At 47.4% G+C, this 20,698-nt stretch overlaps 2 protein-coding genes across 2 annotated transcripts in view; both read right to left on the bottom strand.

Annotated features, from left to right (window-relative positions):
- The window catches only part of NCAPH (non-SMC condensin I complex subunit H), a 34,341-nt gene extending 26,242 nt beyond the window's left edge, over window positions 1–8,099 (bottom strand). Inside the window, exons 1-6 of the mRNA XM_028117290.2 lie at window positions 7,959–8,099; window positions 3,097–3,316; window positions 2,861–2,951; window positions 2,095–2,187; window positions 1,626–1,764; window positions 1,053–1,177 (exon numbers count right to left, since the gene is read on the bottom strand). Coding sequence (XP_027973091.1) covers window positions 1,053–1,177; window positions 1,626–1,764; window positions 2,095–2,187; window positions 2,861–2,951; window positions 3,097–3,316; window positions 7,959–7,977 — 687 coding nt within the window. The 5' untranslated portion in view covers window positions 7,978–8,099. The remainder of the gene's footprint in view (window positions 1–1,052; window positions 1,178–1,625; window positions 1,765–2,094; window positions 2,188–2,860; window positions 2,952–3,096; window positions 3,317–7,958) is intronic.
- A 3,978-nt stretch (window positions 8,100–12,077) lies between these two features.
- On the bottom strand, window positions 12,078–16,620 carry ITPRIPL1 (ITPRIP like 1). The gene is made up of 3 exons (XM_028117253.2): window positions 16,375–16,620; window positions 16,107–16,210; window positions 12,078–15,286 (listed from the first exon to the last, which is right to left on the bottom strand). The coding sequence occupies exon 3, from the start codon at window positions 15,270–15,272 to the stop codon at window positions 13,629–13,631; it is 1,644 nt and encodes a 547-aa protein (XP_027973054.1). The 5' UTR covers window positions 15,273–15,286; window positions 16,107–16,210; window positions 16,375–16,620; the 3' UTR covers window positions 12,078–13,628.
- Window positions 16,621–20,698: the final 4,078 nt, after the last annotated feature.

The following is a 20,698-nucleotide window of genomic DNA, read 5'->3' as shown; positions in this document are numbered from 1 at the left end:
TTCCAGTCTCTTGACCTTAACTGCCATTTACAAATGTGGAGGTAGGAGAAAGGAGTAATCTAGTCCACTGTTGGTGGGACAGTAGGCTGGTACAACCTGTTTTTGAAGGTAATGGAAATTCCATGACTCAATGTTCTTATGGATATAGTCTCAGAAGAGCACAAAGATAATATGTACAAGAACATTCACTGAGATACTGTTTTTAACAGCAACATTTTTTTTTTAAGATTTTATTTATTTATTTGACAGAGAGACAGAGAGAGAGCACAAGGAGGCAGAGTGGCAGGCAGAGGGAGAGGGAGAAGCAGGCTCTCCGCCGAGCAGGGAGCCGGACGTGGGGCTCAATCCCAGGAACCCAGGATCATGACCTGAGCTGAAGGCAGCCGCTTAACCGACTGAGCCACCCAGGTGCCCCGTAACAGCAACATTCTTAAAAAGCTTATACCAACACTGTTGCTTTAAATTAACTATGCTAAAGATAAATGAGGCCTCTGGCTTCCTTTAAGTAGAAATTCCTTAGGACTTGCCAGATCATAAAGCTGTTTAGAGCAAGGACTCTAGAGCCAGGCCACTTAGCTTCAAATCCTAGCTTACTTAACAAGCTGCATCATTTGGGGCAAGTTACTTAACAGCCTTGTACTTCGATAACCTCCTCAGAAAATATAACAAGGATGTTGTGAGGATTAATTGAGGTCACATGGCTCACAGACTTAGGGCAGCACAGGGCGCCCAGTAAATGCACAAAAAATGTTAGCTCTCATCATCTCTGCTGCATGTTCCTGGAAAGAAAATTAATGGTTTAATTGATCAGAGTCCTCGGTAACGTGCCATCTCTTTCTACTCAATCATCCTGAAATATTGTGGGAAAAGCAGGAACTTACACCCTAGAGTCTTAATGTGAAGCTAAGGGGAGATAATGCAGATGCCACTTATGTATTTGACTCCCATGAGGCCCAAGCAGGCACATACCAGTAAGGCAGGTGTGGCCCTGCCAAGTTTCAGCCACTGAGGCTCTGAATTAGTCAGAGACCACACTGCACACAGTTCCTCACCTCACACTTCCGATCGGCTTCAGAGACATTGAGGTTGTTTACGTTCTGCTCGATGGTTTTGTAGGAGCGTTTCTTCTTTGGCTTTTGAGCCTTTTGGGTTGTTCCTGTTTCAGTAGCCCTTCCATCTGAATGAAGAAATAAGACTCAGTACTGCAAGGACTGCTTTGGGGCATGTAACTGAACTTACATTAACTCAAAAACTCTAAAGAGCGATCACAACTGAAATGGGCCATTGTTTCAAAGTAACAGGCACATCTCATCTGCAGCTTCAGGAGAAACCTGAAGTATTTGGCTTCTAATACAAGTCAATTGCTAAAGCACCCCCAAACGAGAAATTCTCCACTTGATGCTTACGCAATCTTGCCTAAATAAGATCTAAAAGGTCCTTCTCTTTTCCGAAGAAAAACAATTCTAGGGTCTAAGGATCTTCTCATAAACTATTCTGAAAACATTCATGTCTTCAATCGAATGAGACTATTTCTTACGACTTCCATTCATTCCAGTATACTACCCAAATAACTACCTGCTATGCCCTTAAGAAAGCCCCTTGAATCCAGATCCCAACCCATGTACCTGCATCATGGCTCTCTACTTCTTCTGGAGAGGATGCGTCTTTGCCCAGCCCCCCAAGGACTCTGTAGACATCAGCATGGACCGCATCCACGCGCACTGCATAGATCTTCGTGCTGGCGTCCAGAGTGCCAGCAGCCACCTAGTCCAACAAACAGAGCTCTGCTCACTGGACGCATAAAGAGGAAACACTGAACAGGCAAAACACAGCAAGCTTCATAAAATATTGACTTGCTCTTAAGAAAAAAATGACAAAGATTCCTCTACAACTGATATGGAATAAACAAAATATAGCAGAAAGCTATCTTCTCCGTATTTCATCAGTTTAGGAAAGAAAGGAAAGAAGCTAATAAAATGTCTCATACAAGGAAGGTTCTCATGTATTTGCAGAATTCAGTGATGGTGCTGTGCTCAATGTTAGAAATAACCATCATTAAATTCAGATGCAAGAGAAGGTGAACAGCCTTCTTACTTTAAAGTTGGTCGGTTCGGTGTCTTTCTGTTTAAGAATCTCTGACATGAAATCAATCAAGTGCAAGCCAAAAGCATTCTTGGTCGTGATTTTCTGCAAACAGAAAAGTGCAGGAAGGTTTGTTATTGACAGCCTAGGCTCATGTAAATAACGCTACTCTAATAGAGGAAGCTACGTTTTTACATAGTAATGGCCCACATCTCACCACATGTATCAATTCCCATAAATACTTGGTGACACGGCCTAATCCATACACGTAGCTCCTTATTCTCAAGAACTAGAGAGTGACAGCACACTCCTTGAGTTTTCACCGTGTGTAGACCCTGTTATAAGCACTGCACACAAAGGGACTCAGTCACCCTCAGAACAACTCTATAAGACAGGGACTATTCACATTCCCATTTTACGGAAGAGGACCTTGCAGCAGAGTGGTCAGGTGACTTGCCAAGGCTAGAGAGCTTGTGAACGGCAGAGACTGGATTCCAACACAGGCTGGCTCCAGAACTCACATTATTAACATTATTAACCCCTAAGCAACACTCCCTTTGCAGATACACTGCAGGTGGCAGGCAACCTGCCAGAAAGAGCACCAAAGACCCATAAAACGCAGTAAAAGCATACTGACAAACATCAGCATTGAGAAGAGTTGCTGGAGAGGAAAAGCACACAATTACCATCAATTGCGTGTTCTCCACATTATCAAGAAGGCTAGACTTCCCTCGTGATCAAGTAGCAAAATCTTCACTGATAATCAGCAGATACTCACATTTTCAGCGGACAGCTTGATACAGGTGGAGTAATGTTCTGTAATCTGTGTGTTTGTAAACTTAGGAACCGTGGCTGAAGTGTCAATATTCCTAAATGAAAACCAAAACCAAAACCTTCTGTCAAGGATCCACTCTAACTTTTCAAAATCCAGACCCAGAACCCACGAGGTATTGTGGAGATGCTGGGCGCCCGTTAGGGCGGCCACCCCGCGGAGGCAGCCCAGGGCACACGCACCTACTGGACGGGGAGGCCAGCAGGTGAGGCGAGTCTGCGCTGAACTGCAGGTCCAGGACTCGCGAGCGCCGCCGCTGCAGCCGCTCCTTTTCGTCATCATTCTGGGGAAAGTCTTCAAGGACGGGGGTGCCAGGAGTATTGAGAGGGGCCTTCCGGGGCAGGGACATGGAGAACACCCGTTCTGAAGGTGAGGAGGCGCTGTGGGGGTGCCCACGGATTTCTGAAGAAAAGCAATTGATTATGGCTGACAGCGAGGGAAGAGAACCCTTGCTCAGGACACCTGCCACGGAATATTTCCTATGTCTAAAGTGGGGCTTGGGGGCTGTCATAGGGTGGAAGTTCACTGCACGTTTTCCACCAAGATCTTTTCCAACTCTAATATTCCTCTATAGTTTAAGTTTCTTTGTCGGGGGATGGGTTTCTGATGCTTCCTTGCCAAATTAATGAGGGGTGCAATGAGGTCAAATTAGGGAAGGACTGAGAATCCATCATTGGATTTAACAACCTAGAGTTATTGGTGACCTTGACAACAACAGTTTTCCTAGAGTAGCAGAGGCAGGAGAAAGTCAAATGGGCATAGATTCCAGAGAAGAGAACGAACAGAAAGAAGAGAAACTGGAGACAGCAAATGGAGAAAAGGTTTTCAAGGACTTACAGAAAAGGAAGGACAAAATTGGGAGGGAAGCAGTTGAAAGCGAAGTGAGGTTGAGGAATTAATTTTAAGATGGGAAAAACCCCAGCTTGGTAGAAAAATAAAGCAGAGATTTTATTAGTTTCCTATTGCTGCTATAACAAATTACCACAAATGTAGTGGTTTAAACCAATACAAATGTATTCTCTTGCAGTCCTAGAGTCAGTTTAAAATCGAGCTGTCAGCAGGGCTGTGTTCTTTTTGGAGGCTTTAGGAAAGAATCTCTTTCCCTGCCCTTTTCAGCTTCTAGAGGCTGCCTGCTTTCTTCCCATCACTCCAACCTCTTGCTTCTTCTTTTTTTTAAAGATTTTATTTATTTATTTGAGAGAGAGAGAGACAGACAGCAGGAACAGGGGCAGAGGGAGAGGGAGACGCAGACTCCCCACTGAGCAGGGAGCCCGATGTGGGGCTCAATCCCCGGGATCATGACCTGAGCCAAAGGCAGACACTTAACGGACTGAGCCACCCAGTCGCCCCTCAACCTCTTGTTTCTGTCATTACATCACCTTCTCTGACTCTGAACCTCTTGCATCCCTCTTATGAGGGCCACTGTGATTTTACTGGGCCCATCCAGATAATCCAAGATAGTCTCCCCATCTCAAGGTCCTTAACTTAATCATAGCTATAAAGTCCTTTTTACCATCTTAAATACCATATTCACAGGTACCAGGCATCTCTGGCAAGGAGAGGGCATTATTCAGAGATCATACAGAAGGGGAAACGTTGCTGAACAATACACTCAAGCAGGAAAAGGGGCTGCCTTTCCTGAGATCACTGAAAGCCCACCCACAGCAATAGGAAGGAAGCGAGACAACAGAGGTACAGATGCAGGTCAGGGAGCAGATACAATGGTGCGCTTGTGGATGTTCCTTTCGGACTGCTTTTCTTAGTAAAATAAGAAGCCCATCAAAACCAAAAACTGAGTAGCTAAGGGTGAGGGCCGGGGAAGGAGGTACTGGAGATTTGGGGAGAGAAAGGAAGGTATGGAATAGTCATCTAGGAGAAGGTGAGTGGATGAATGAGGGAATAAGCATGACTGCTGGGCAGCTTTAGGGTTCTCTTGAGATCACTGAGTGAGCAGGGGCCAGGGCAGAGTAGGCAGAATTGGAATTAATCAGGGTTGTGATTTTGTCAAGTATAAACAGGCTAGAAGAGGGCAAGGGGTTATGAGTGTATGAAAGGGAGTGATTGTAGTAATGGACCATGGAATGTAAGCTAAGGAAGGAAGGAACAAGGACACAAGAGACATTAGGGCCAGGGAAAAGCAAAGAATATACATCTGCTGGGTCAAAAGATGGAGTTACTGGAGTCAGGGAACAAGAAGGAGTGAGTTGGAAAGACAGGAGTGGTACTGAGAAGTGGGGTTTTTAAAATTGAGATGACAGAGTGGTATAGCTACTGATAATGACAAGGTCTAGGGTGTGACTATGGTAATGAGTGGCTATTGCCTATTTTGGTAGGGCAAGAAATAAGATCACTGGGAGAGAGATGAAGGAACTGAGAGACTTTGGGGGAACATTTCCAGATTTAAGAATCAAAAGGCTTGGCTTCAAACCCCAGGTCCATCGCTTACTAACTGGAGAATTTTTTTTTTTTTTTTTTACAGTAAACTCTACACCCAGTGTGGGGCTTGAACTCATGATTCTGAGTTCAAGAGTCGCATGCTCTACAGACTGAGCAGCCAGCCAGGCACCCCAGTAGCTGGAGAAATTTTAAGCAAGTAAATGCTCTAAGCATTTGCTCATTCTCCTCCAAATGGAAATAAGAAAGCGTGTCTCAGCTGGTTCTGAATTGGTGATAAGAAAAAAAAAAACACAATGTAACACATATTTTATAGGAACACATTAAAAATAAAGGGAACTAAGGGCACCTGGATGGCTCAGTTAGTTAAGTGTCTGACTGTGGCTCAGGTCATGATCTTGGGGGTCCTGGGATCAAGCCGGAGTTGGGCTCCGCACTCAGCAGGGAGTCTGCTTGTCACTCTCCCTCTCCCCGTACCCCTCCCCCCATGCTCTATCTCTCTCATAAATAAAATTTTAAAAAAATAATAAAGTGATCACAATAAACACTAAACGGTTGCCCGTGTAAGGGGTAGGGAACAAAAGTGGTGTATAGGGATAAAAGGAAATAAAAAAAAAAATACAAGGAAGAACTTCACGTGTTCACCTGATAGCTCCCCATAAGCTCAAGAGTATGGCTAACATACCTCTCAGCTGAGGTCAAAATAAAAGAAAAAGAAAGAATGGAAAGGAAGGAGGCAAGAGACATTTTTAGAGACTGAATCAAGAGGACTTGTTACTATCTGGGTGAAGGCACTTCCAGAGGAGGGGAGCTGGACCTTGAGAGGAGACTTTAACAGAAACAGGAAGCACTGAAGGAGGAACTTGTCTAAGAGGAAAACTCAAGAGGGGATCGGAGGCCATGCTTCAATTCTTGGAATATTCTTTCTCTCACTTCTCTCATTCAGATGGTTACTGAGCTCAAAGACACTTTCTACATCTACTTCCTTCTCTCCCATTCATTTTTCAACCCCCTATGGTCTGGCTATCATCCCCACCACTTTATGAAAACTATCTTGACACAATCACCTACAACCTCCATGTTGCCAAACCCACTGGCTACTTTTCAGGCCTCATCTCTCTTGAGATTCAGCAGCATCTGAAACAGATGACAACCCCTTCAAGTGCTTCTTGAAACACCCCTGGCTTCTATGACACCACTCTCTTCTGAGAGAGTTTTCAGGCTCTCCCTTCTCTGTCTAGCTCCTAAATGTTGGTCCTGAGTGTCTTCTCTACAGGTTCTTCCTAGGGATCTCACCTGTTCCCATGGTTTTATGATCTATATGATGACGATGTCCAAATTTATTTTGAGTCTGTGGACCACTTCCCTGAGTGGCCCGTATCACTCTCTGAGTGTCAAACTCTTATCCAAGTGTTTACTGACCCCTTCACCTGTCTCTTGCCTAAGTCATTTACCATGTCCAAAACAGAACTCTAAATTTTCAAACTTTTTACCAAGACCAAGGCCCTGCCTACCTCAGCAGCCTCACTCACTGTTCAGTCATGATGTCCTAGTTCTAGCCCAAGCCAGGCTCTTTCCTGCTTGCCCCTCCCTTTTTTTAAGATTTTATTTATTTGACAGAGAGAGACACAGTGAGAGAGGAAACACAAGCAGGGGGAGTGGGAGACGGAGAAGCAGGCTTCCCGCCGAGCAGAGAGCAGGGATATGGGGCTCGATCCCAGGACCCTGGGACCATGACCTGAGGCGAAGGCAGTCTTAACGACTGAGCCACCCAGGCGCCCCCTGCTTACCCTTTTTTTGCACTTGCTCCTTCTGCCTAGAACACGTTCCCCAGTCTGCTCTAAGATCTTCCTTGAATCCTCAACCTGAAGGGGCCCCTCCCCTCACTCTGCTGTTCTCAATTAGGGCATTCAGCCTCATCTGTAATTATTTCATTTGTTTACGGTTTCTCCAACTAGAATACAAGCTCCAAGTGATGCCTGGGTGGCTCAGTCGGTTAAGCGTCTGTCTTCGGCTCAGGACGTGATCCCAGGGTCCTCGGATCAAGTCCCACATCGGGCTCCTTGCTCAGTGGGGAGCCTGCTTCTCCCTCTCCTTCCCGCTCATGCTCTCTAATAAATAAATAAAATCTTAAAAAAAATAAAATACAAGCTCCAAAAGGCTGGATCTTGTCTGTTTTGTTCTTTACAGTATCTCTGCACCTGACAGTGGGTTTGACCCAAAGGGAGAGCTCAATGCTTGTTGAATGAATGTACAAAGAAGCGCACGCGTGTTAAGCATTCAGCAGTAAGCACAACGCTTTCTTGGCCCTGAACTAACATGCATCCCAGGAAAACCACCTTTCAAGGGAGAGACATCCCGCACGGTGCAGGAGCCCACGAGAAAGGGACTGAAGAGGGGGGATCGCCCCACGCGCACTCCCGACGCCGACCCAAGCCGCGTCCTGATTGGCGGGGCACACCACCCCCTCCCCGCCTCCCGCCTCTTCCTCCCTGCGCCTTTCCTCCCCCTTGGCCAGCGGAGCGCAAGGCCAACAACTAGGCCGAAAATATCCGTACCCCCGCTCAGGTCCGCCCGCCGACCCTGCCCGCCCGGAGCACCGCTTCACGCCGACGCCTTCCCGCGGCGCCACCCACCCACCCAGCCTCACCTGGGCAGGGAGGTCCCATTTTGCCCTCCTTCTCCGGAGCTGGTTTTTAAATTGCGCGCCGAGAAGCCTTAGCGCCTTAACGGCCGCGGTGACGTCAGTCGTGGGCGGGGCCAGAGGCGCGCCTGCGCAGCTGCCCCAGTCCTCCGTTTGTAAAGGGACGTCCGGAGCTGTGCTGGTGTGTGCTGTGTGGAATCGCTGGCTTCCCGCTCTGCTCCTGTGGGTAGACTGTAGAGATCTATGGACCACTGACCCCCGCCTCCTTTCGAGCGTTAGACGTGGAACTGGGCGCTAAGGACTCCGCATGGAGCAGGACGGGAGTCGGCTCTGCTTTCACGCAATTTACTTTCTAATGGGAGGGAGGGCAGGTTTCTAGGAAACAAGGTTAATTTCCCATAGCGACCTGTTCTGTAAGGGCAGAGGTAGAAGTGGAGGTAGAAAGTGAGGGATGGGGTGTGGGACGGAGGTGAGAAGGAGCCAACAGCACAATGAACATTCCAGGCAGGCGAAGGACAGGTGCAAAATGTTTTATGTACATTTTTAAATAAAGGCCATCGTTTTTATTCAGATTCTTGTGAAGAGCTTCCTGGATATCTGCTCCCCCCCCCCCCCCGACACACACACACACACACACACCTCACCCCCACATATCCCACCACACCAAAGAAAAGCTTAGGGTGAGAAATGAGATGGACATAATTTGCCACCTCTCCATTCTGTTTCATCTGATCCCAAGAATTGTTTTTTATTTTATTTTATTTTATTTTATTTTATTTTATTATTTGAGAGAGAGGGAAGGGAGAGCACAGAGGGAGAGTGAGAGGAAGAAGCAGACTCCCCGCTGAGCAAGGAGCCCAAGGCAAGCCTCATTCCCAGGACCCCAGGATCATACGCCATGCCGAAGGGAGACGCTCAATCGACTGAGCCACCCAGGCGCCCCCTGCCCAACCAAGAGTTGTATTGTGGGAGGAAATGCCAGGGCAATTCCCCCAAATATCCCTAGAACGTCCTATCATTTCTTATAACACACATCAGGTATTTTATGCAGTGTTTCCCCTGAAGGGTGCTATTGGCATTCAGGGTGAAACAATTCTTGACATGTGGGGCTCTTTGTAGGACACCATTTGTCCACTAAATGCCATCAATGCCTCTCAGTCATTTTGGCAACCTAAAAGTGCTACCCTTTGTTGAAAACCATTTTTTTTAAGCCTATTTGCTTTTGCACAAACTTGTTCTCCCAGTGACCACCATCAAATCTTTAGCATAAGGCAGCGTGGAATCGAGAAAAGAAAGCAGGTTTACAGCATTTTTCATCTCAGTGAATTCTACCAGCCACCCAGGAACCCAAATCAGCACCCAGGAGCCATCCTGGATGCCTCATTCTCCACACACAATCTATTGTTGAGCTCTTTTCACTTCCTAAGAATCTCAACCCTGCATCTCTTTTTCACCCATATTACCTTCTTGCAGCCCTACACCTGCTCTGACCCCCTTCTTATTGGGCCCTTGTATGGTAGTTGATAAGTACCAATCTGACTTGTTCCTTCCAAAGTCTCAAACCATTCCAAAGTTCCATTGCTCTGGGAACTTCTAAAGTGATCTGGGAGGCCCTGCAGGGTCTGGGCCCTGCAGCCTCTCTGACCTCATCTTGCACCTTGCCTCCCTTGCTCCCTGCCCTCCGGTCACTTGGGCCTTCTTTCAGACTCGCTCTCATCCTGCCCACTCCCGCCACAGGCCTCTGCACATCCTCTCCTCATCCCCATCTTCGCCCAGTTCGCTTCCGTCACGTTTCAGCTCACATCACTTCCTCAGGGAGGCCTTCCCTGATACACTCAAGTGTCCTTACTGGAGGTTTTAGTGGGACTTGGCACTGTTGAAATTTTACATCCACTGGGATGACTATTTCACGTCTAGCTCCTCCATAGATTGTCAACTGCATGAGGATGAAGCCGTGTTTTGCTCGCCATTGATTTCCCAGGGCCCAGTGCTAGCCCCGTACACAGCAAGTACTAAATATGTATTGCATGAGTGAAGTCGGAAGACAAGTTTAAATCCCAGGTTGGGCATCTGAACCTCTCTGGGCCGCCTTTTCTTCTCCGTTTATAAAACAGTCACGATAATACCCCTTCACTGGGCTCTATGAGGAATTAGGTAACAGATTAAACTCTTGTGGGGCCATTGGCTCGGTGTACACTGGGGTCCCTGTTATCTCACTTGCCTTCTCTGCGCTGAGTGCATTTGAGGAGAGTGGTTGTGATCCTCTGCACCGACGAGGAGCAGTGTGGGTTGGGAGGGTGGGAGGTGGCACTGAATCAGAAACCCCTGAAGAACTGGCTTGGAAGTCCCTGCAGAGGAAGACTGCTGGGTGACCCATCTGGTGAGGCATGAGGCTGTTTGGTGGTTACAACGGCTCCTCGTGAGCTGACTGCTTAGGGCTCCCTGTGCTGGGACAAAACCAGCTCCACCCCCTGCAGGCGGCTCATTCACCATGCGCTCTGAATGCTGTCTTTGTTTTTTGGGGGGTTAGTTCTGTGGGGGGTGCCAAAAAATTGAATGATTTATCAGTGGTATTAGTGGTATGCAGCACTCAATTCCTCTGTACAAAAACTAAAGTAGCGAGCCACTCCCCCACTCCTTGTCGTCCAGAAAAGCCGGAGCCGTTCCCTTTCCCCATTTCACTCCTCACCAAGATTCTACTTCCCCAAAATGAATGGCAAACAGCTTTAGTTTAGGTGAGGAGCAGTACTGTTATCAGTTGGCTACCTGAACAAACTTCTGGATTCAAATTTTCCCAGATCTTCCAGCCTGCAGGTGGCTTCTATCATAATGTAGTTCATGATATAAACCATTGAGCCACTGGGGGCCAACAGGCATGTAGTTCAAATGGCTTTACATTCATTTTGGCCTCTGAGCAAATGCCTTTAATTTTTGTATGTGATACGAAATTCCTGACCTAAAGACTGGGCTACAGACCAACAATTTCTGTCTTCTAGAATTTCTTTTTTTTTCTTTTTTTAGATTTTATTTATTTGACAGAGAGAGATAGCCAGAGAAGGAACACAAGCAGGGGGAGAAGAGAGGGAGAAGCAGGCTCCCGCCGAGCAGGGAGCCCAATGCAGGGCTCGATCCCAGGACCCTGGGATCACAACCTCGGCCAAAGGCAGACGCTTAACGACTGAGCCACCCAGGCACCCGTCTTCTAGAATTTCTAAACGACATACCGCCTTTATCTTAAAATTAATATAGTGCTTTTCGCTTTTCAAAGCATGTTAACCCCTATGTCTTGATATTCCCAAGACCATGCTGGAAGGTTGTGAGGACAGGTACTTTCTTCCAGGCTCTGCCTTTTACTAGCTATGTGACCTTGGAGGAAGTGGTGTACCGTTTCTGTGCCTCGGCTTCCTCATAGGAAAAAGGGAAGGGATAAAGTACCCACTTCATGGAGTTATGGTGTGAGGATTAAATGAGTTACCAGATGTGAAGCATTTAGGACCATTGGCAATGCTCGATGAACGCGAAGTATTCCCATTACAATAACTGCTGTTATATCCTGGGTGCCAGCCAGGAATTGTTTTAGAATAAAGCTCAGCTTCCTAAATTATCTGGAGAAGTTTCCCCTTTCATTGTAAGAGTACTCCCAGAGCACAACAGCTCTGTTCTTTCCATTACTACTTGTTTTTTCTATACTCTTTCTTACACCCTCGGCCGCACCCAAGCTTCGCTGACTATTCCCTTTGTAGTCTTCTGCCCACTCCTGTTTTCTTACCTCTTACTAGACTAGAAACCTCAGAGTGCTAGAACATGATACTGCCTTTCTACTTGACAGATTTATGCCTTCTACAGTTATGCATGGTTTTTTTTGTAGCCACTAAGATCTTTTAAATTGGCTAATATTTTGGTTTGGGCACCATGAGAATGAATAACTTAGATGTTCCTTGACATTCTGAATTATTCTTTCCTGGCTCCTGGCCATGCCACTGGGAAACCTCCGGGCAGACTGGTTCAAGGTGCATTAAGAAATACCAGGATGTACTGGATGAAGCTATCAGGGTAACAGGAACATCTGGGGACAGGCACGTGAGAATGCTGATCTTCTGTGGGTGTTATTACATCGATTCCAACTGACACACAAAATAGCGTCCTTTATTGATTTGGAACTAAAACATCAGCAAATTATTTTCTAAACAAAAAGAATATAGATGTTTATAAAACATCAAAATCCCACTGGCATGGAACCAACCATCACTGCATCTTAACTTGAAAGCAGTACCTGGCAGGTATCAGCAGACAACATGGGAACACAACCATTACTGTGTAGTAGGAGTCTCAAATATTGACTGGCATCAACTCCTGGGACATAAATTTGTAATTTATTTTTGCTGTGGGGAGGGTGTGGATACAACCAAAGCCCACAAGGCCACCATCTAAACCCCCCTGCGACTGAGTTAAATGTGGGGCCAGGTTCTTGTCCCCAGATCTTCCTGGCATGCAGGGTAGGAACAGCATTGTTTTTCCAAAACAACCACACCCACAGCTATAGTCACTTTTCTTAAGCCTCCTCATCAGGATGCCCAGGATTTTGAAAGAAGGGAAAAATCCACCAATCCTATCTCCAGAATCACAACTCTTTTAGAGCTGAACTGCTCCACAGTCTCTTCCTGTCTGACCCTGGCAACAGGCCTGGATTGTGATGGCCCCACTTTGCAAAACCACAAACATAGTTCAAAAAATCCCTTTGTCATCTTTGAAAAGAATACAAAGGCAATAACAGACTGAGAAAAAGCACAGCCACGCATGGTGGCTAAACCTTCTTTTCATTTGACAAACAAGTGGCTCCCTTTAGAATCAGTAATTGTTCATCTGAGAAACCACCCCCCGCAACGTTGCTTCCAGGCACAAGAAGCTCGTTAGACACTATTTCATTAATTTTAGTAAATACATTATCTCGATTATGAAACATCACCATTGACTTCATATTTGTGAATCAATGCTAATGAACTGCTTGGGTAGTATTGGAGTTTTCTTTCAGATGCATAAAAAGAGCTATATTATGTTCTATTTCATATACTATAGGAAAATAGGGCTAAATTGAGAAAATGGAACATAAACATCTTGGATATATCTTCAAACAGAGAAGGTCTGAAAAATTAGATCCTAAAGTATGAGACGTTACCTTCACAGTATTTAGGATAAAATGCTTGGTGCTATCAGCTTGGATGTGAATTAAGCTAACAATTCAACAAGGAAACCAGTTTACAAGGAATGTGCTCAGAGTCATTCACAAAAAGGAATAAGCTGGAATGGAGGTATTCTCTGGTTCTCTTTCACTTCCAGTGTTGATACAGAACACAAATACCTCACAGCCCCCATCTGGTCTCAACTCTAGCTGTGAGATCGCCCCCTAACATCCGTTTCCCTGGGCCCTCTTTGGGTCATGCAAAAAGTCAGGAGAAGAAAACCTCAGAAGGCACACCCTAGATTAGGCCCTATAGGTTGGACCCCATCCTGATGAGCACTTCAGGTGCTCCTTAAAGTGTCTTATCTATCACAGCCCCCCCCCCCCCCACTGGCAAGGTGAGGGTCACACATACCACTGATGTGTCTGAAAAAGTAAACTGTCCGGCAGCCTGAGGAATCAGAAATACCTTCTCCCCCTTTTTAATGGCCTTTACATTAATGTGCCCCAGCCAACGGGGCACAGGGTAGCGTTTTCACTTGGGTCAGAAGGTGGTGGAATTCTTCCACTGCCTGCGAGTGCGCCGTGGGGTTTAGCACCAGGTGTTGGAAGAGATTGACGGGCTCAGCATTCCGAAATGTCTTGGGGATCGGGATGGTCAGGGGCAGGAAGGTGTTACCAATGAGGAAATGGTGGAGGGACCTCTGCTGGAGGCCGCGGCCCAAGAACCAAAGGACGTCCTGGAGCCGCTGGGAGAGCATGCTGTGCTGCCAGTCCGTTAGAGGCAGCCGCAGCAACAGGTGCATGAGGGCTGTTTTGAAGTGGTAAGAGGTGAGGACAGGACGGGATGCTCCCTGGGGTAAGCTCTGAAGGTCCCGGAGACTTAAGATGATCTGGAGGCACTTGAGGTGACAGGTGTTCTCTGGAGCAAAACGCCCTACCAGCTTCAGGAACAAGTGTTCACAGGCTGCAAAGGACTCGGGCCAGTCCACGCTGGTGAGCTGTTCCTGGTCAGGAGCCTGACTCACCAGATAGACCAAGGTGTCTTCCCGTTGCACCCCCAGGACCAAGCGGATCGAGAGAAAGCGGCCTGAGCGGTAGTCCAGCCTGAGCTTGCAGGAGGTGGTAGACGGTGGGAGGCTGAGCTGAAAGTCATACTTGTGGGCCACAAGGGCCCAGGCATTGCCCACCATGTTCCGAAACCACTGTACCGTCTTGCACACGTCCAGGTGGGAGCCGGTGCAGAGAGCCACCTTGATGGAGCTGCTACACTTGCTCAAGACGGCCGAGTGATCCCTGTGGTGGTGCACCAGGCACAGCACGTCCCCCAGAAGCTTCTCACGCTTGCACACGCATTCCGACTCCACCAGCACACAGCCACAGCGGCGGCCTAGGGCCGGATCCCTCATCTCCAGCACAAACATAGTGCCCTGCGGGGGAACAATGGGCACCAGAATATCAAATTTCTGGGTCTCGTGGAGGGTTCCCCATTTCTCAAAGGCAGCCCCAATGCCCAGGCAGTCCTCCAGCTGTGGGTGAGCCTCCCGGCGGCTGAGCACCCGACAGGCCTCAATGAGGTCGTCCACGAAGCTCTCCACGAACTCGCAGGTGCAGGGCAGATCACGGGTGACATTCTGGACAGAGTGTTTGTAAAAGGATTCCAGGGCCTCCCTCGAGGGGAAGTCAGTAAGCCAGTTGTAGGAGGTGACAGGCACAACACGGACTTCCTCCTCCTCCTCATCGCTGCTGGAATCAAAGGCCGGCTCATGCTGCATGTTCTGTCGCAGGAGCTCAAAGATGAGAAAAAGGCAAAAGAGGCCAGCATTCCACAGGTTTCCCAGCATCCAGCTCAGTGGCCCCTCCTGGCCACCAGCCTGGAACGGCCAGCCCATGTCTTTCTTCCCTAGCACTAACTGATCACTGGATGTGTCTCCTCTCCAGAAGTTCTCTGCCTTCTGCTTCTGCTCAGCTGCTCGCTTTCTCTCTTCAAACTCTATCTCCAACTGGCGCATCTCCTCGCTCATCCGCTTCTCCAGCTGCCTACTTCTGGCTAGTGTGTCCAGGTCCATGCGGTCACTGACCATCAGGGGGTGGTGAACAACATACATCACTGCCAGGAACACAAGGCTTATCACAGCCATGGAGGCCTCTGCATCTGGAGAAGTAGGAGGGTGGGAGTCAGTGGTGATCTTCAGGATTCATTTTTTCTCCAGTGCATATCCCCCAGAGCCCTGGAACCCCAAATCCTGGAAGTTAACTACTCAGGAGAAACAGGAAGCTCACAGAGCTGGGGTTGTACAGAGCAAGGGTCTGCCCAGGAGGTGGTTTGGGAGAAAGGGGGTCAGCAGGATGTGCCACTCAGTCTTTCTGCTTTCCTTCCACATGGTGTGGGTGGTATTTAGGCTTCCAGAGTATGGACATAGCACTGTTTTCATTCCTGTGTAGGAGGGGGAGGGGGACCCTTGTGGTAGGGTGGCCTCACCCGACTCATCAGTCCACCATGGGCACCAGGTGTGCCCTGCTGATCCCAGAGGCTCCCTTCCAGCGGCAGAAAGCACTGATCTGCCTGGGGGACACCTTTCCTCTGGCCAGGCAGCCAGCCCCAAACCCCAGCTATGGCATCCCACTTCCCCTGTGACTTCACAATCCTCATTCCGCTCACCCTGTGTCATCAGACCACTCAGTCTCTCCTCCCTCGTGCCAGTGGGGCAACTCCCAGTGGGTGCCAGGGAGGCACAGCGCCACCAGCCTGCTCGCGCTGCTTCCCGCTATGCTCTCTTAGGTCCTAAGGCTGGAAGCCCCATCGACGGGCCAGGCACATAGGCAGGCACGCCTCCACCTCTCAGCCCAGGAGAGTTCCCGAAGAACCAAGGGCCCAAAGCCACCTGACAGCCGTAGTAGTCGGATCCTCTGCCTCCCCAACCACCACGAGGCCGGAAGCTTCTCGCAGTCACCCCACAAGTTACCGGGCTTACCGAGATTATGAAGGACTATGCCGTGTGGACGCTGAAGCCAGGTGGGGGACTCTCCTCCCTTTAAAATTTGGCCTTGCTTAGTCTCACCGCCTGCTCCAGGAGCCCTGTTAAAATTTACAAGGTACCTAGCGGCTGTGGCTCAAAGCAGGGTGCCCCCCTCCCGCTCCCGCCATTCAAAACTTGCCCAAATTCCACGCCCAGAGATCTGAACTCTCATCCGCCTTCCCTCTCGGGGGTTTCTCCCGGGACCTGGGGCCAGGTTACTCACCGTCGGTGTTAGCTGGAACACGGTCTTAAAGAGACAGCGCGGCCTGACTGCCCCCGCCTTTTCGCTGGCGGGGTGGGGGCTCTGGGTGCCTCGCCGGGGCCGCCTGGGGGAATGGCCCCGCTCCCCACTCCCGAGGAACGCACCATCTCGTCGGAGGGTCCGAGGGTCCCAGGATCTGTGCGCGGCCCGCCCGGAACACCCCCACCGCGCCGCGCGCCGCTCCGAGGGCGCCAGCCCCGCACGGCGGCTCCCGCCGTCCAGGCTCCGCCCCGCCCAAGCTCCTCCCAGCCCAACCCCGCCGCCGAGCGCGCCGCGGGAGCGCCGCCCTGGGGTCCCGGTGGCCCGGGTCGCGTAGACGCGCCTTCGGTGCGCCGCCCAGGCTCCGGCGGGGTCGTGTGCAGAACGGAGGGGCTGCAGCCCCGGACTCGCAGCGGAGGGAGGCTCGCATGCCGCAGCTGCTCGGCCTCCCGGCGGTGGCGCCAAGGGCAACTGCAGTGCTGGCAGCCGGCTTCACGCAGCTCGGTGCACCGAGGCGGGGAATGCACCGTACTTACACAGTGACGAGGATGATGGCATAACTAGGAATTGACGGGGGCAGGGGGGCGTCATTCCCGGTCCGGGCGGGTCCTGCGCAAAATGTCACAGGAGCTGAGGTGTGTGTCGACAGCGTCCGTATTGTGCCTCATCCCCAGCCCCCGCCCAGACTCAGGTGTCTTTCCCCACCTCCTTCCTATATCAAGTGGCTGTCGTGAAAGGCCAGACGGCACGCGAAGACCTGGCTTGAGGCCTTACTTCTCACTCACTAGCTGTACGGAGTAAGAATCCTAAACCTCCCGGCTAGCTCTGCTGATGAGATGGGCGTATAAAGGAAAACTTTATGAAGTGTGGAGACTGGACAAGCCTTATGATCCACTAAGATATCCCCACAGAAGGGGCTTCCCGGAAAGGATCTTCAGAGCATCAGAAAGAGCCCCCAGCCCTCCTGTCCTGTGTCAGCTAACAGAGGAGAAAAGGAAGTGCAATCTTTTCATACTTACTAGCTAAAGTCCTTCTGCTGAAAGACAAGTTTCAGCCCTCCTTATCCGGTGGCAATGTAGAGGGGTCCCAAACAACGTGGACAGTGCTTCCAAAAATGCTGACTTATTTCACTGTGGAGGGGGAAAGACTGTCTTCTGACTGTCCATGACTGAAGTTCCAAAGTTTTTTTTATAAACTTTGGAGCTACTACCACTAAGCATTAGCAAAATCACACGGTGACAATGAAATTCTCTTTATTTCCTAGCTTATGACAATGTTGGGATAAAAAAATACATTTCAGAGTGTGCAAACAATGGTGTTGAAAGCCATGTGTTTAGGGGCCCCTGTGTGCTCAGCTGGTTAAGCGTCCACCTTCAGCTTAGGTCATGATCTCCAGGTCCTGGGATCAGCCTGCGATGGGCTCCCAGCTCAGTGGGGAGTCTGCTTCTCCTTCTCCCTCTGCCTCTCCCCCTGTTCATGCTCTCTCTCTGTATCTTTTTGTTTCAAATGAATAAATAAAATCTTAAAAAAAATAAAACCATGTGTTTAAAGGTGTGTGTTCAAATAAGGGTTTGTATTAAAAGTGATTGTCGTGTTAGAAGACATTTGCTAGCTCGTGCTCATGAAGTTGGTTTCTATAGCAAATAGACTCCAAGCTAGAGAACTATAATCCATGTAAATATCACACTTAAATCAACAAGAAGCCCTCTGGCAATGAACATTTCTTGGCCTGTTTTTGGTGATTTATCTGCTTTGGCGTGATGGCAAGTGATTGTTGGCTTAGTGGGATTAAAAGAAAACCGAGTCATTTGGATACCCTGGCCTTCATGCTGATGGGTGATTGTGCAAAAATGACATGAGCAAACTGTAGCAGTGGCCACTCATTTAACAACTGAATTCCACTGTGGTGGGATTTACCCTTGTCAAGCAAGGAAACATGGTAGTCCCCCCCCCAAATAATTTTATTTTTATCACTAAAAAATAAGTACAGAGAAAGCAAGTACCTTCACAATCTATGTACAATTCTGCCTCTTGGCCCACAAAACCTAAAATGTGTTTAAGACTACTAGTGTTTATTGGGGCACCTGGCTGGCTCAGTCAGAGGAGAAAGTGACTCTTGATCTCAGGATTGTGAGTTTGAGCCCCACATTGCATGTAGGTAGAGATTACTTAAAGAAAAAAAAAAGACAATTAGTGTTTCGGTGAGAACAGTTGCTCAAAGACTTGAAAACACTGGGAGAAATATCAGTAATCAATCTAAAAACAAGTCACATGATTCTAAGTGATTTTCCTTGGTTTGATAAATCAGTAAATGTTACTAATACTGCTCAGTTGTTGCTGTTTATTCAGGAAGCCAATGTAGAGTTTGCAATTACTGAAGAATTAGACTTTATGAATAGTCTGCATGGGACAACTAGAGGCAAGAATATTTAAAAAGAAGCTGAGAAAACATTAGTTCAGTACAAACTGACATGGAATCTGCTAATACATGTTACCACCGATGGTAATAAAAATATATGTGGAGCAGAAAAAGGCTTAGATAGGCAAATTTACAAAGCTTGTGAAAGTTTCAGGTGTTTAAAGCCTATAGTTATTCATCTTATTATTCACAGGCAGATACTTTGTGGAAAATATTTGAATCTGTTATGTATTCGTGAACCAGTAATGTCAATGGTGATGAACTTTGTTCATTCTCACAGCCTTAAAAATAGTCAGTTCTGGGAATTTTCATCAGAAATAGACACTGAATATTTTGACTTGCCCTACCATCATTATCAGTTTGCAATCTTTTTGAGCTTGGGGCTGAGATTAAAATTTTTCTAAACAAGGACTGCCCTCAACTACTCTTATCAAACACTGAATGACTTTGGAAATTAGCTTTTGGTTGCAGACTTGATACTGGGGTTTTTTTTGGTGGTGTTGTTTTGTTTTGTTTTTTTAAGTAGGCTCCATACCCAGAATGGAGCCCAATGGGGGGCTTGAACTCATGACCCAGAGATCAAGACCTGAGCTGAGACCAAGAGTCAGACGTTTAACTGACTGAGCCACCCAGGTGCCCCTTGATACTGTTTCTTAATGAATGTAAAATTATAAGACAAAATGGTGTTTATATGTGAAATTTATTCTCTGATGAAATCATTTTAACAAACTTTGAGTCACAAGTAATATCAAGCTGCTTTTTACACTTCCTGTGCTGTCAAAAATAAAACAAGAAGCAAGATGTCCATTGCTACATAAATTTGTAGCAGATATATTTTCTGAGCTCAAACTACATACAATTCCAATTCCAGCAGAGTTTGTCAGACATCAGTGCAAGTGGAAAGAACACCTCCATATTTCAAAATCCATTTAACTGTGCAACTGAGAATCTTCCACATAATCTTCAATTAGAAGTGATAAATCTGCAGTGTAATGACATACTAAAAAGGCAAATAAGAGAAGAATGTAATTACATGAGAATGAACATGCTCAATTAAAATCATATGCTTGTGGATTAATACATCAATATTTGTTAGTAACTATTGAAAAACATTTTCAAAGAGGCAATATGTAATAACTCATTACAGATCAGCATTAACAGTTGAACATTTGCAATCAATTTGGATGATAGGAAACATTATCCTTGGCCCTAATTAAGTGACGTTATTTCCCAAAAATAAAAGAATTCCGTTCTTTTCATTAGCAGCCCCATATTACCAAAAAAAAAAAAAAAAAGCACTCGGTTATTATTACTACACTGTGAATTTTGTCAATAAAATTTTGTGGAAATTTATTTTCTCTCATTATGTAAATGCCTACATAATTCTCAATTCTGCCTCTTGGCTGGCAAACACTAAAACATTTACTCTCCGGCCAATTACAGAAAGAGTTAACGGTCCTTTGTTTCTAAGCAGCAAAATGTGCACATTTCCCCAGAAATTCATTTTTAAAGTTTTATCTTTTTGTAAAAATGATACATGCTCATTGTAAAAATGCATATTATCTAGGAGGAATAGGAAAAGAAGCTACCCTCATATTCCACTACCTAGAGATAAATATTACAGATTTTGGGAGTACCTTCTGACATGGTATGTGCCAGTATTTCCAAAAATGTGCCCCTTGGAGCACTAGTTGCTCAAGTTGACCCTCCACTGACAGATTTGTATAATGTTTCTTGATAACATTTAAAAAACTCATAAACACAGGGCGCCTGTGTGGCTCAGTTGGTTAAGTGTCTGCCTTTGGCTCAGGTCATGATCCCAGGGTCCTGCTCAGTGGGGAGCCTGCTTCTCCCTCTCCCTCTGCCACTCCCCCTGCTTGTGCTCTC

Source organism: Eumetopias jubatus, unplaced genomic scaffold, assembly GCF_037043125.1.
Source record: "Eumetopias jubatus isolate StellerSeaLion01/CBP00866 unplaced genomic scaffold, mEumJub1_p1.0 scaffold_9, whole genome shotgun sequence".
In the NCBI taxonomy this organism is placed as follows: domain Eukaryota; kingdom Metazoa; phylum Chordata; class Mammalia; order Carnivora; family Otariidae; genus Eumetopias; species Eumetopias jubatus.
The sequence above is the reverse complement of the archived record's forward strand: the minus strand, read 5'-3'. Positions and strand labels throughout refer to the sequence as shown.

Excerpts from the sequence above, each read along its gene's own strand:
- ITPRIPL1 (XM_028117253.2), bottom strand. The coding sequence starts at position 15,272 with ATGGCTGTGATAAGCCTTGTGTTCCTGGCAGTGATGTATGTTGTTCAC.